The 14,809-nt window shown below is 39.8% G+C and overlaps 1 protein-coding gene across 2 annotated transcripts; it reads right to left on the bottom strand.

The window, feature by feature from the left end:
* Window positions 1–13: 13 nt before the first annotated feature.
* Window positions 14–10,678, bottom strand: st8sia6 (ST8 alpha-N-acetyl-neuraminide alpha-2,8-sialyltransferase 6). 2 transcript variants are annotated; one of them, XM_027014610.3, is made up of 7 exons: window positions 9,988–10,678; window positions 7,127–7,186; window positions 6,839–6,913; window positions 6,282–6,426; window positions 6,073–6,185; window positions 5,794–5,886; window positions 14–4,639 (listed from the first exon to the last, which is right to left on the bottom strand). In XM_027014610.3, the coding sequence occupies exons 1-7, from the start codon at window positions 10,071–10,073 to the stop codon at window positions 4,156–4,158; spliced, it is 1,056 nt and encodes a 351-aa protein (XP_026870411.1). In that variant the 5' UTR covers window positions 10,074–10,678; the 3' UTR covers window positions 14–4,155. The 2 variants fall into 2 exon arrangements, with proteins under 2 accessions (XP_026870411.1, XP_026870410.1); XM_027014609.3 differs by having other exon boundaries at window positions 6,833–6,913; window positions 9,988–10,677.
* Between the last annotated feature and the right edge of the window lie 4,131 nt (window positions 10,679–14,809).

Genomic DNA, 14,809 nt, shown 5'->3' with positions numbered 1-14,809 from the left:
AAGACATTTCTGCTCAAGGAAAATCATTTTACTGTGATGGCAAAACCCCTCCCAAGGCTCACACACAGCAAAACAGTAAATGTTATTAACGGACACGCATATCACCATGAGCATAGGACACACCTACAACATTTATTAAACAAACAAAATACATGATGAGACTAAATCAAACATACATACAAATCAAAAATTTCAACTGTAAATTTAAACTAAATAAAGTAAGCAAAATTACACACAGCATTCTGGGAATCCTCGCCATTCTCTTCTCTGCTCTCCTTACTGGTCCACTTCCTCAATCCAGTGATCATCACCAAACAGCTCCCCCCCAAACAGCCCCACCACCAACACCAAGGGTCAGACATCCCGACAAAAATCTTACAGTTGTCAGGTGTGTTCCTAAATGCTGACATTTTTCATTCAAAAGGAAACATTCTTGTAAAATTGGGGCTTTTTCTGCCTGAGAAACTCTTGTATGAAACTGAAATGTGTAAATATCCTGTTCACAACCTTTTGCTCAAAATGTTTTAAGTGTCAATCTCATACCATTTTAATTTTAGTCTTGTTTGTTTACTTACATTTCAGTACTTTATACCTATATTATACTTAAATCTGTGTATATTAGTTTAATATATGTACCTAAAGGTTTACAGCATTGAGCTGACACCTTTCCCCCCCCCACAAAGCAATTTACAATTACAACTGGGTACAACTTGAGGGCTAAGGGCCTTGCTCAGGGGCCCAACAGTGGCAGGGCTTGAACCAGCAACCTTCCCATTACAAGTCAAGTACCTCAACCACCAAGCTACCACTGCCCACACTGCCACCTCAGCCTCTTTGTGTGCTCATGAATAACTAAAGCATCGTGAGTCTTGATTTTTTTAAATTGCTGTGATGCCACAAAGGTCTTTTAAATAGTAACACCTGTGCCCCTAACAAATATGGATTATTTGGTTTATGGTATGCCAACACAAATGTCATGTGTTTAACTCACATTACCTGAGAAAAGTGGTCCTGATTTGGATATTTTTGTTTTTATCACACAAAATATTGAATTACAAAATAATATATGAGGAGTCTCAAAGTAGCAAATCAGTATTGTCAGTTTGCATTAGAATGGTCAACACATTACATCATAAAGTTTACTTTGCCATTATTTAATGAATTATAGCATGTAATTTGTTTTGATATTATTAAAATAAGGCATTTGTAAAGTTCTACTGCATATATAAATTATGAAAACAAAATATAAATTTTGCATTTCACATAATAGTAGCGCATTTGGCAAAACATTATGTTCACATTTATTTCATATATGTATATAAATAATAGTTTTGTGTGGATATAGGTTATGAGCTGATGGGCTAGAGGAGCATTGTAACCCCACCCATGAGAGAAGCCCCACTAGTGACAGAGGCCGTGGCCCTTACAATAAAAGCAAGATTGCAAGATTCACAACATCAGTATGGGTCTAGAAAAACACAAAATTCTGGTGATGAGCACAAGCCTGTGCGCTACCTTCAAACGCCCAGGCCTCTAATTGATTTTACTCAAATATGGAGGAACAATAATATATCTGCAGTATTAAACTGTGTTCTCCAAAACAAATTGGTTCAGAGAGGAAATTATTTAAACAGGCATAAGTAGAACAAAACATTCCCTGGAGATCTGAGACCATAATTGAGCACAGACATGCACCCCCCACCCCGCTCTATCTTTCACTCTCAGGCCCTGCAACCTCTCCTGGAGGAAACAGCATAGAAGGTCATGCAACAGTGCTTGTTAACAAGATAAAAACCTCTTTCATATAGTAATTGAGAACTGACCTTTTGTTTCCTGTGATTTTTAAACCCATTAGTGTCTTTTACAATTCCATATGCCTGTTTTCGAGTATTTAAGATAAACTGTATTTATTTTGGATTGTGAAACATGAATTTCCTGTAGGTCTTTCAAGCCATGCAGGAAGGCTGGTATGGCTGCTCAAAGAGGCTCTTTTGTGCCTCTGATTAAATAACAATGGAATGGGGAGAATAATAAAAACATAACTGCTCTTACTCAATCACCGGATCTTTAGTTTCAGGATTTTGCCTTATACCCTACACTTTGACAATAAGAGGTTAAGCATGTTCCCATAGGAAGGGGCTTTTTTTTTTAATCAAACAGAGTGCTCAGGTTGGCAAATCATTATGAAGTAGGGCAAGAGTTTAAAGTGTAGTGCTCCTCCATTATGTGAATGGGGGTGACAGGGGTTCTTATGCAACCCACCAACCACAGACACAAGTTTCTAGTCTAACTAGAAGTTGCTGATCTGATAGTTATGAGGTTTGAGATCCATAAAGCACATAACAGGGAATCTACAAAGTTCACAACTGCTAAAAAGGCACCACAGTTCACTATGCACCTCTGACCAGATACAGCTCTGCAACAAACTACACCAGAAGACTTCTAGGCTCCAGAGTCATGTGACAAACAGCAGAGAAGGGGAGGTGGAGGGCCATTAAGAGCTGACTCTAGGGAGAAACTGAGGGAGTAATGCTCTGGACCTCATCACACTAATTAAATTCAGTCTCAGTAAGGAAGCCAAGAATGTTATATTCATCAACATGTGCCGCTCCTTCTGCAGTGGTTCTGTCTCTGTGTGTGTGTGTGTGTGTGTGTGTGTGTGTGTGTGTGTGTGTGTGTGTGTGTGTTTGTGTGTGTGTGCGTGTGTGTTCAGGAACTCTCAGAAGCAATGCATTACAGATGCTGGACACAACTAATCTGAGTTCTTGTTTTGGAACATGTTCAACCTAGTTCTGCTCCAGTAGTTCACCTGGTAGAGCAGCAGGAAGCACAAGATGCTAGCAACACCAGGGTTATGGGTTTGACTCCTAGTGAGCATAGAAACTGCAAAATATAAGTACATCTATGGATAAGAGCATCTGTCAAGTACTGTAAATGTTATTAATAGCCCCATTCAACTCTGAAATGTGATATCAACAGCCTGTATAGTACACATCACAATTAGTGCAAATTTGCTCTGAACAGTGTTGCCCAGGGAGATCTGGACACTAGCAGGCAGGCATCCTAGTGTGATGATATCTTGTATGTGCATGGTGACCAGCCCTTTTTGATTAATCCATGAACACAGCACTTGATTATGAAGTAAGATGAATTAAATGTGAGCAGGCGAAACAGTACTCTGTGATGTATGCATGATTTAATTTGGAGAGCTCTTCTCTAATCACCAATGCACTTGTGGGAAAAGCTTGTTACTAAAAGATTTAGGTATTCATTAGAGGCCACTTGTTCAATCACAATGAAGAGGCAGGCCAAGCGTTGTGGCTGGGCTGTGGCTCTCTGGAGCTCAATGTGGGCTACAGAATTTCCGTGACACTGAGTCAGGGCAGACAAGAAAGCCCATACACGTGCCCCCTAATTCACCTGAGCTCTGGCTTTCAGAGCTCACATCCTATATGAGATATGTGACTGAGGATATGGGAGCAAGTCTATTCTGCTACCACAGCAACTCCACCATTACCTCTGAAATTTGAAAATGTAAATGATAACTTTTTTCTCACAGTATGATAACGATTAAATAGTAGATCACTTAATCTCCTTCAATTCAGTAAGCACTTCATTAGATGTCCTCACTTCATCATATGTTTGCATAAGAAATATACACTCTATTATTTATGTTTGCATATCAAAAACTACATGTTAAATTATTATTATGTAAAATGTTTTAAATAATTATGTGATAGCTGACCTGAGAGGAATTTTGGCCCAGGAATTTTCAGGAACATGTTTTTTTGTGTGTGTGTGTGTGTATGTGTGTGTGTGTATAGCTTATTAGAATTTAGTTTTGGAATAAATTGGAATTTAGGGCTGGCTATACAGACAGTAAAAGTGTTTTCATGTCAGTTCCTTAGGTTTAGGGCTCCCAGAGGCTTTACCCTATGCTCACTCCGCATACACATACCCTCCACATACACATCCCTTCAGGCCTCTTTTCATGGCAGCAGTGAAAAGCAGACTTTGTCCCATAGCGTTGGCTCTCTGCAGTAGTAGTTCTGGCCTGCTGACGAAGGGTGTCACCCCCTTTCTGATGCTTTGTACTACATTTTATATCAGCCCATTAAACCTGGCTTATTCTGGTGAGCTGGGGCTGTTCTCTGATCAAGCTGGCAGGCACTTTCCCAGATGCAGGTGGACGATGCCCTGTGAGTGGAGCCGCAGCAGGTGCTCGAACTCAGCTGGCATGGCATGCACGTTCTTCTTGCTCTGCTGGTCATCGTAATAGTGGTTAGTGAGCAGGTAATGGTCACGCGGGTGCAGGCTGAAGGGCCAGAAGCCATAGAGGTGGACGTTGGCACACAGTTCCAGTGCCAAGCTGGCTACAATGAGACCGGTGCTGAGGCGGACCGTGCGGAGGCCCTGGCCCTGCCAGAACTGGGCTAGGCTACTTAGGTACTCTGGGTTGAGGAAGACGGATCGCGGTGCACTGTCTCTGTCAACTTGCAGGTCCTCTACAGCGTAGAGAGCACGCAGCGAGAGGGGCGTGTTGCGGCCATATGAGAAGGCCGGCAGCAGCAGCAGGGAGCGGCCATACTGGCGGAGGCTGTCCACAAATGGGCGGCGCCTCTCCATCAGCCCGCTGAACCTGGGGAAGGGCAGAGGGAGATGTGAGGACAGGGTACTGTGGGATGCTTGGCCTTAGCCTTCTCACTTCAGGACCCAGGCCTGAGTGCAGGATGCCAGGAAAACCATTTCCCTCCACTGCCACCACTGCCAACTGAAACCATTTTTATAATCCCTAGATTTCTCTGGCTACCGCTTTGATATTATCTTGAAATCCTTAATAACAATGATACAATTTTTCCATTATTCTAAATTCATTTAGTTTTAAAATCTCATTTCATTTTATGGCTAATATCAGATGACCTATACCAAGGGCTCTTAACTCCCCTTCTGGGGCTCTACGGCACTGCTCAGTTTCAAATTTTCCCTGCTCTAGCACACCTGATCCAGCTCATCAGCTCATCATCCAGCCCTTCCTGAGCTGGATCAGGTGTAATAGAGCAGGGTGAACCTGAGCCTGCCCAAGGCAGGGGGCCCATGACTGCTGCTGAAAACCACTGATCAATACATCTTATGGAATTAACACCAACTGTGTTTCATAGCTTTAAATATGAAATTACATTTTTAAAAGGTTAGTAAGAACCTCAATGAGCTGCCTGTGGAAAGATCTCCTTTATATGCTGGTTATAGATCAGAATGGGTCAGAAAGGCCTGAAATATGCAGTGTCTGTTGCTGTAGAAACAGAAGCCAGGGATTATGTTCCCTTGATAAATTGCTTGATACTGTGTTCAGATGAAACAGTTAACCACTGTGACTGGTTCCATGTGAATGTAGTTCATCACTGTTATTATGAAAGCACGCTGAGGTTTTAAAAATGGTGTTTAACTGAATGTAATGAAATTAATATGAATATTCAACAGTGCTTTAGCTGGACCCCTGTGGTTAGGGGGTTCAATGTGTAAGACCATGTAAACTTGACTGCTTATTGAAATAGAGTAAAAATGAAAAGCTGGAAAGGTGGTGTGGTCAAAAACTGAAATGTTTTTTGTTTGTTTATTTGCATTTAGCACATTTAACTCAGCTGAACTGAGGTCACAGTTCAAACATTATCTATGCCTTAGTGCATTATGAATTTGAGAAGCAGTTCAGACTGAGATTATATACACACAGAATCATGCTTATAATTTTATTCCTAAACATCTCTCACACATACAACGATATAAACGCTGTCTTACTTCTCCAAGAGGATGCTGGGATTAGCCGTAACAAGGTCTGTTTTGTTGCCCACATCTCTTTCATATCCACTTCCCAGTGGAGGAAGATTACACCTGAGATAAAACAAGGAGCAAGTGAGAGCACACACAGTAGTTCTAATGGCTAATATAAGTCAAGGCATTTCAGACTAATTTAATAGATTTTTTTTTTTGCTACAACACATAGCTGGGTTTTAATTTTTTCCCCCAGCTATGTGCTGTAGTCAATACATTTACTACATCACTGAGTCAGCTTCACACCTGATGACAAACTTGGCAGAGTCGATGGTTCCTCCACAGCTGCTGTTAATCAGAATTCCTCCATTACCCACCACAGCACATGTCTCCATTGAGGCATTTCCAAAGGGCTGCTCCTAAACACACAAACACACGTGCACATTACAGACTGTTGAATTCCACATGAATAACTCATTACCATTAGTATATGCACACGCAAGCCCACACCCTACCTTGGTAAATGTACTGAAGAGCTCTGGGGTCACCTGCAGTGGCTTTCTCTTCTCACCATCATACCTGACCTTTGACCCCACAGGTGTGTTCTCTTGTGTGACCACGGCCTTAGATATGGCATGGCACCTGCTGCTTAGCAGTGACCTGAAAGAACCCTTTACTTCAGATTTTACTCTGAAATTATTTAATTGTTTTCTAGTCATTTGTGGAAAAAAAACTAACCTTAAATATCTTCATAAGCAAATTATAAAATAAATAAATAGTTTATGCATTTTAGTATCAAAAAAAAGCATATGAGAAGCCTTTTTACTTTGAGAGAAAATATTTTCTATCTTTGTCTCAAAATGTTTTATCACCTAAAAGTTTGGAAAGTTTAGAGTTTGGTTCAGAAAATTATATTTAATTTTCTTTCTGAAGGATGGCTGGAGAAGGCTAGAGACATCCACTGGATTTTACTTAATATTTCAAGCACAGTTTAAAACCCAAACAACAGGCTTGCTGCTCACAACAGTAAACAGTCTACAGTGTGTGTTCATGCGTATTTGTTAACCTGAACTTTTTATAGCTGGCCTCCTTCTTTCTCCAAGCGGAAGAGTATCGCTGTAACAACTGGTCAATCAGTTCAACCTCCCTGGCAAACAAAAGCACATGCACAGAAATTGAGAGAGCAGTACAGGTGACAGTGATGGCCTGAAGTGACTGTGAAACTGTACGTTTAGACATGTTTTGCTAGCAGCACTGAAACATGCTTCTGTTGGGTTTCAACTGAAAACCCTGTCTCTATTCACTCCCGGTTAAGCTCTCAGCTGAAGATCAGATAGTGTGCTGTGTTGTAATATCTCACTTGCAGGTTTTGCAGGAATCTAAGTTTTCAGGTTTTACACGGCCATTAGCACCTCCGTCACTGTGGGGAGAGATACAGAGAAACATTGTTGTGAAAATTGATGGTAAACATCCATGGGCAAAACCTAATATAAAATTCAGAATACCTATCACCCTTTCAAAATACCCTAAACAGCACAGATCAGTATTAAAATATATATTCAAATAAACTGAAAGGAAGTTTATTTTCAGCTCTCATAAATTCTGTAGACAGAATGTGTTAATATAATAATGAGATGACGATTATCCTTCCTGAGTCACAGACTAATCACATCTACAATTTTTTTGCAACATATGCATTTACCTTTATTCAATGTTCAGTAAATTAAATGAGTTTAATTTAGAACGTTTTTAAAGTGCACCATTACTCACATAGTCCCGTGGGGGGAGGGGCGCACTCAGCCTTTTTCTCTGCAGTGTAATTCCGTGCTCCCACTTAGATTAATAGTTGGGTACGCTTAGTTGCCAGTTTATCTACTCTTTAGATACATCTACTGTATAGATATTCTGTACATCTATATCTACTCTATAGCTATAGGCAACCAAACCCTTTACGATCAGTTCTATGCATTCAGACGTTAAGCTAACATGGCTTCCATGCTGCATATTTGTACAGTGTTCCCAGTGGTCTTTTTATAGAAATGTTGTTAAAACAGGGCAGGTGACGTCTGAATATTTCGTGTTTATTAATATAGCAGCTGGGGCGGGTTGGGGCGGGGTCGAGCGTTGTCTACGGGGTGGGTAATAAAAATTGGTTATACCCGCGCGTGGTTTCTGGCAGTCTGCTTATATGCGAATTTCTGTTTTAGCGGTTTGCGTATCTCGGGTTTTCCTATCCGGTCTTCTTCGCACTTAAAATGTACGTTCCCCAGAAAGAACAAAAACGAGGTGTGTCGTTAGGTGGGTAATGCACACTTTCTGCGAACTTCAGAGTCCATTTGGAATGCAGGCTTCCGCAGACTTTTGGACATATGTAATCACAGTTTTATTTAAATGTAATTAGCATAATTTTACAAATGGGACGATAGATGCGTTGAATTGTACAATTGGCTATGATACTGAAATGTATTCGGTATTAAGTTAAATTGCATACAGGAGTGCAGACCTCGAGGCCAAAGCCGCCGGAACGCGGCATCGTTTGCTACGGTTTATTTTTTCATCCTTGTGCAAATAAACAGGACTCTATGTTCAAGTTCCAGAGCTAGGATTTATTTAAAATCATTTGCCTATATATGTATATGTGTGTCCGTCTAAATGTATATATTGCAGCAAATGTATCAAGCTAAAACTTGTTCTTTGGTAAAAAAAAAACAACAACAACAAAAAAAAACAAAGCGCGCATTGAATGATACCAGTAAAGGGTGACACAGCAAAGTACCAGCGGACTTTGAAAAAGAAATCTATGGCACTCTTGTACGTCTGTAGGAGTAGGTATACCTAGTAAAGTGATTACTTATTGTATATCTCTAGGTTGCTTGCTTATATTTAGTTGCTGTTACTAACTAGTACATGTAACAAATGGGGTTTGTGAACCAGAGCAGGTGCTCTGCATTTTCTGTAATACTTTGAGATCCTTTCTTCTTTCTTAGATTTTTATATGTTACTGCCATTTGCCGTGTTTCTCCATTACATTACTTTGTTCTTTATTTTCCCTCTTAACTACACTTTTGTTCGTTTTGGGGGTTTTTTTGGGGGGGGGGTGCATAATCAAACATGGGTGTGTCATGGCAGTATGTTTCAATTATTTGAGTTTCCCGTCTTTTAGTGGACATTTTTGTTTCATAAATTATGGTTGATTGAAGATCAATAAGAGTTAGAGATCTCTGTGAAACAAATGGACTTCGTTTGAAATGTAGCTTAATGCAGAGAATAATAGAGGTCTTATTTTCCCCTATATACCTTCAAAGTGATGTGAAGACCGAGTGACTTTTATTCAGTAGTTATGGGGATGGTATGCAGATGGTTCTTGGAGTAAAATATAAGCCATATTTCCAACCTCCTTCCCATCACAGACAACTAACTCTCTACTCTCCTTGACACAAACATTTCCTGTTCTTCCGCAGTTTCTTCTCCTTGCACCCATGGCAGCCTCTATTGTTAAGCCTCCATTTAGTAACACTCCAAACTAATTTCTCAACAACACCAAAATAAGCCATGGTAATGAGGCTGTTTTTCTAGTTATTCACAAGCTGCTTCCTTCTGCATTCTTTTGACCTTTTCTGAATCACCTACTACTGTTTGTCACTTGACTCAGATTCTAAAAATGGGATACAGCCACTTTTAGGAAATAGGAATGAAGCACATATTAGTTTTGAAATGAGTACTTGACTTGCAGTCAAGTAGAAAATACTGGTATTTAACAAAGAATCAACTAGAGTAGAATGCAAAGTCCACACTCAGGAAGTAAAAAACTTAAGTTCTTAAGAATTAAAATAGTGGTTTGTTTTTAAAATGCATGTAGATTTGCTCATTGTGTAGATCATTTTTAAAATAATGATGCAAGTCTTTTTGGTTAAAATTCCCTTTAAATGCAATGTATAAGAATGAATAAGCAAATCATTTTAAAGGTTTTATGAAAAATACTCATTGTGTTTAGTATTTTAAAATGACCATGTCAATAATTCTGATTATTGATTACAAAACAATAGAAAAAGATTTAGCTATTGTAAACTACATCAGAACTACAACATTCTGATCTAGGATGTATTCATATTTAAATCGAAGGAAGGGAGTGTCTAATTTTGTATAATAGATGATTAACTGTGTGTTGGCAGAAGTAAAATATTAAATTTCAAACACACATACATGGTCATAAGCACTCACCTGTTACTGGGGCAGAGCCAGAGTAGCAACCTGCAGAAGGCCAGGAAGAAGAGAATGGTCAGCAGCTTTTTGAAGAGAGTCCTCATGCCTCATATATACGCTGTCTCTCACTCCTTCTCACACGGTTTCTCTCTTTCTGTAGGGATCTCTAAATGACTCCCTCAGTCTCCAGACCACTGTCTCTCCAGCATGCAGACGTGTAAGCACATTTATACATGTGCGTGAGCGCACACACATGCCAATGAATCATATCATCTCCCCGTTATTTCATTCCCACTCTGCCTATTCCTTTTGTGTCATTCAGACTCTTCTTTGTCTCTTGTTATTCCAACATGTCTTGTACTCTATCTATCCATGCCTCCCTCCCTCCCTATCACTGCTTCACTGTTTTCCTCTAGCTTTCGGCTTCTCCCTTCTCCCACTTATCTTTGTAAAAGATTCTTTCGTGTCCTGTTCCCTTGCACATACCCATGCTAAAGCATGTTCTCCATTTCACACTCCAGCCCCAACCCCATCCTGTTCTCTTATCCTGAGCCTCTCTCTCTCTCTCTCTCTCTCTCTCTCTGTCTTGCTCAGACTGTATTTTCTCTTCTGTCACTATCTTTGCTCTTCCTCTTTCAGGAGTTGGCCTGGCTCTGTTCTCCTGAAATCACAAGCTGTTGCTCCTTCTGCATTCTCCACCACCTCCCCCCATCTCCCTCATTTTATCCCTCCCACTCTATAGCCCTCCTTTCCCCTTCTGCCCCTCCTCTGCCCCTCCTCTTCTGGTTCAGTAATATGAGTGCTTGGGACTAAATTAGACTGTGGAAGTCCCTCTTGACTGAGAGGGAGAGCATGCGTGTCTGAGAGCACTGTTTTTTCCTTGCAAAAAGTAGCCAATGGCGGTCAGTGAACACCTGGCACAAGCACCATTGCCCAATCAGTTGGAAGCCTGTGGCTTGAGAAGCTCTCAGCATGTCCACACACCCATCAACACCAGAGTTTCAGCCAAGAGTCACTGTTACCACTAGATACTTGAAAAGGATAAACAGCAGGAATAGGGACATAAATAAATCAGTCCCATCAAGATTTGCCAACAGTTTGTAAGTTTGAGATTTGATTTTAACACACACCGTTTCTGTATGTACACACACACACAGCTGTATGCAACCTTCTTTGTCTTATGCTGTAAAGTCAAATAAGCCACAACCGTAAGCAGAGCAATAAGACACAAAGACCATTTTAAACTAACAACAAAGGATAAACAACAGGGATAGAAGATAGCAACACAATAAAATAAAAGTTGTAATAAAAACAAGAGCAGGTCTCCCACTGACTTAAAAGCCACGCGATAAAAATAAGATTTATGATGAGATTTAAAGCAAATGATGTAGGGTCCAGACTAACATGTAAAGGGAGGTCATTCCTAAGGGGTATCACAAGCACTTCTGGGGCCAAAAATCAGGATTTCTGTTTTAATTTCATTAGAATTTAACAATTTAAGGCCTTCCGAGTGTTTATGTCCTCAAGGCATTTCAGTAATTGTTTTAGGGAACTATCCTTCTGTTTCAGAGGTAGATAAATTTAATTGTCCTATGCATAACATTAAAATTCCATATTTTGTAATGAGGGACCCTAGAGGAAGCATATAAAGTGAAAATAGGAAAGACCTGGGAACAGAACCCTGAGGGACTCCAAAATCACAAAAACAGACCAACCTCTGTCAGTCAAATCACATCTGAACTACTCCACAAAAATATATTTAATGCCAACAGAGTGCTTCAAGTGAGAGGAGATGAGGATGTTGTAGTCTACTGTGTAGCAAGCATGTAGCAAGAGTACGCCTACTCACGTGGCTAAGGGTTTATTGCACATGCACACTGCAGTCAAACTGACTGCATAACAAAGACCTTTCAACAAAATAAAAGCCCACTTTCCAACTAAAGGCAATAAAGAGATTGCCATTGTCCGTTTTACCCACCAGGCTTACACATGTAAAATGTATGGGTCAAATGCAGCCATAAAACTTATAAAGACATGACAAATTACATTCCATCAACAAATCAAAGCACAGAGGAAAAGTAAAAGTTTGGGGGGGGGGCTTGTGTGGTCCTTCACCCATGCTCACAGATACAATGCACAATCATAATGATATTTATTCTACTCTAGCCTCCAAGTATTTAGAGTATGTGGTCAGCAATTATAGTAAATGATAGAATTGTATAAATTATAGAATTATATACATTATAAAACAATTATAAAACAATTATATAAAAGCCTAAAAATATCAAATAGCTCATAAGGAGTAGAAGCACCATGTGCTTCTTATTTTCAGTCTGGAATGCTGACATAAAAGCAGCCATCCTGTTTAAAGAAGGATCCTCTATCTCTGCTGTTTGAATTCCTCTCACTAACACTGATCATTTTGGTAAATGTTGTATTGTGTGACTATTGCACCCAAAAGCACCCCCCGCCCACCCTCGGGACACACACATATGGTATCTAGGAAGAGAAAGAATGAGCATATCAGTGTGTAATAAGTCAAGATGATTATGGGCACAGAGTATCGGTTGTCTTCGTGCATCTGCCCCTCTCCCAATATTTCCCGTCTTCATATTAGGATCAAACAGTGTAGAATCAAGAAATGCTCATCAGGATGTCTGAGAGGTCTGTTTACTCAAAGGAGACCACTTCCTGTGTGTTCATGTGATGCTAAATGAATGTGCTCAGTGCCTGAAGGATTCTTAAGGGATACGTCATATTGTGTTGCATAATCAAAGCTGCCACTTAATTTCCCCTATAAACGAACCCCATGACATCTTGGTAACATAATAATGAGCAATCAGAGGTTAACAAAGACAAAACACGAAATTCATTAAAACTCTTTTACTGCCAAGTAACACACAAAAAAGATAACTAAATCAGACTTTCCTCAGCCCCTTCAAAACTAAAGATAGCACTTTATCCTCCTAGAGTTTTCTCTTCACACTGATGGACCTTTGAAACACAGTGTTATTCAGAGGGTTCAACATCATCCCCTAAGGATTATAGAAACCCTATTGATTCTTTTTTCGTTTTTTATTTATTTATTATAATGTAATTCGTTTAGTAAAATCTTTATGGGAGGTGATACACTGCAGCAAAAGTATATTTGGGAAACTTGGCAGTGATCAAGATTAAGTCATGTATTTTGTGCAATCTGTATAGGTTGTATATTTTATTTATAGGCAGTTTGCAATGACATATTTACCCTGGAATGCTTACTGAGTGGTATGTTTACAGAGTGGAATATTAAGAAAGATCAAAAGATCACCACATGTCAATAAATATGACACTTGTTAATTAACATTACAGATTGTACATGTTACAAGTTGACCAACAAAGAAAACAGAAGAAGTCATGGAATGAATACAAATGCATTCAGTTAAATATAAACAAATCATGAAGACAATAAGGACAAAAACTCACAATTGTTTAGTTGAAGATATTAAAGCTAATAAACAATAACAGTTAATCTAGCCTAAACAGGAAAACTGTGTGTGTGTGTGTGTGTGTGTGTGTGTGTGTGTGTGTGTGTGTGTGTGTGTGTGTGTGTGTGTGTGTGTGTGTGTGTGTGCTTGCGCGCATGTGAGTGCTGCCTAATTGTTTTAATCTCTAATGGCCTGTTGGACAGCACCCCTGGAAGCTCTCCAATCCAGGTCCAGAGTCTGCAGGTTTTCAGCCATCTGCAGCCACAATCCTGGTTCCAACCACTTCTTTTCTACCATTTGTTACTTTCCAAACAATTTCACAGCCACTGAGCCCTCCATGTGTCCTTGAAATACACGCATGCTCAGCCACGGAGTATACAAGCATCTTCCTGTTATGCAATTGCAACAGGATAAGTGCAGACTGTAAACTAACTGTAAAATGCCAAGTATAAACAGTTAGAGAACTGTCTCTGAATCAAAGACCTTCCAAAGCTCAAACCAGCCGGGCAACAGAGCTCCCTAAAAGGGCCTCTCTCTTTGCCCCCTTTTGTCAATTCACTGCTTCTTGGCCGGTGGAACCAGCCTCAGATTTGGGGGTGAGTTCACTGTGGGAGTCTGTTTTAAGTCACTGGCAGTGCTTATAGACATAAAGTTTCAGTTTATTTGTAATTATAAAAGCTAAATTTCTGTTCACTAATATACTGCATAATAATGAAACAGCCATTCATTGTAAATTACATCTTTTTTTTTTAAATGTGTGCCATGCTGTAGCATGCCATGACCCTTTTAACGCAATACTGGTTCATTTTTAACTCGAAGTGACAACGAGCTAAGTACATATAAAGTCATAGATCATAGCTGGAAACATACATGACGCCTCGAAATTCCATGATTCCTGTTTAAAACCACCACTTGATGGCGACAAACATAAAAACTACTTTGATTTTGGTTCCTTTATTCCTTCCCTCTCCCTGGTGTCTGGATGCAGTTTGTGAAGGATGCCAACAGTCGAAATGGAATGCTTCAGACCCAGCCCTGCCATGAGGGGTTGGGGTATCAGAACACATTCTCCTTGACAACTAAAAAAAAGTCAGAAGTCACATAACTCATGTGAATGCAATATATGTGCTTACATAATAGATTTACTCACCTTTCATCCGCTTTTTTTTAAATGTTATTTGGTTAAGACAATCTAGCTAAAGAGTCTTAGAATTAAAAACTTGGCATGCCCTTTGTACTGCATAAATCAAAGCTCTTGCTTTCTCTTCTCTTCCCAAGCCACTTGTTTACTGTTTAATACACTGTGAACATTTATGTTGCCTTTCTCTGTTGATTAAATCATGGGCCCAGTTTCCATCCAGATGCTGCATACA

The sequence above is a fragment of the Electrophorus electricus genome, chromosome 3 (genome assembly GCF_041902795.1).
Source record: "Electrophorus electricus isolate QZ-2024a chromosome 3, ASM4190279v1, whole genome shotgun sequence".
Taxonomy (NCBI): domain Eukaryota; kingdom Metazoa; phylum Chordata; class Actinopteri; order Gymnotiformes; family Gymnotidae; genus Electrophorus; species Electrophorus electricus.
The sequence above is the reverse complement of the archived record's forward strand: the minus strand, read 5'-3'. Positions and strand labels throughout refer to the sequence as shown.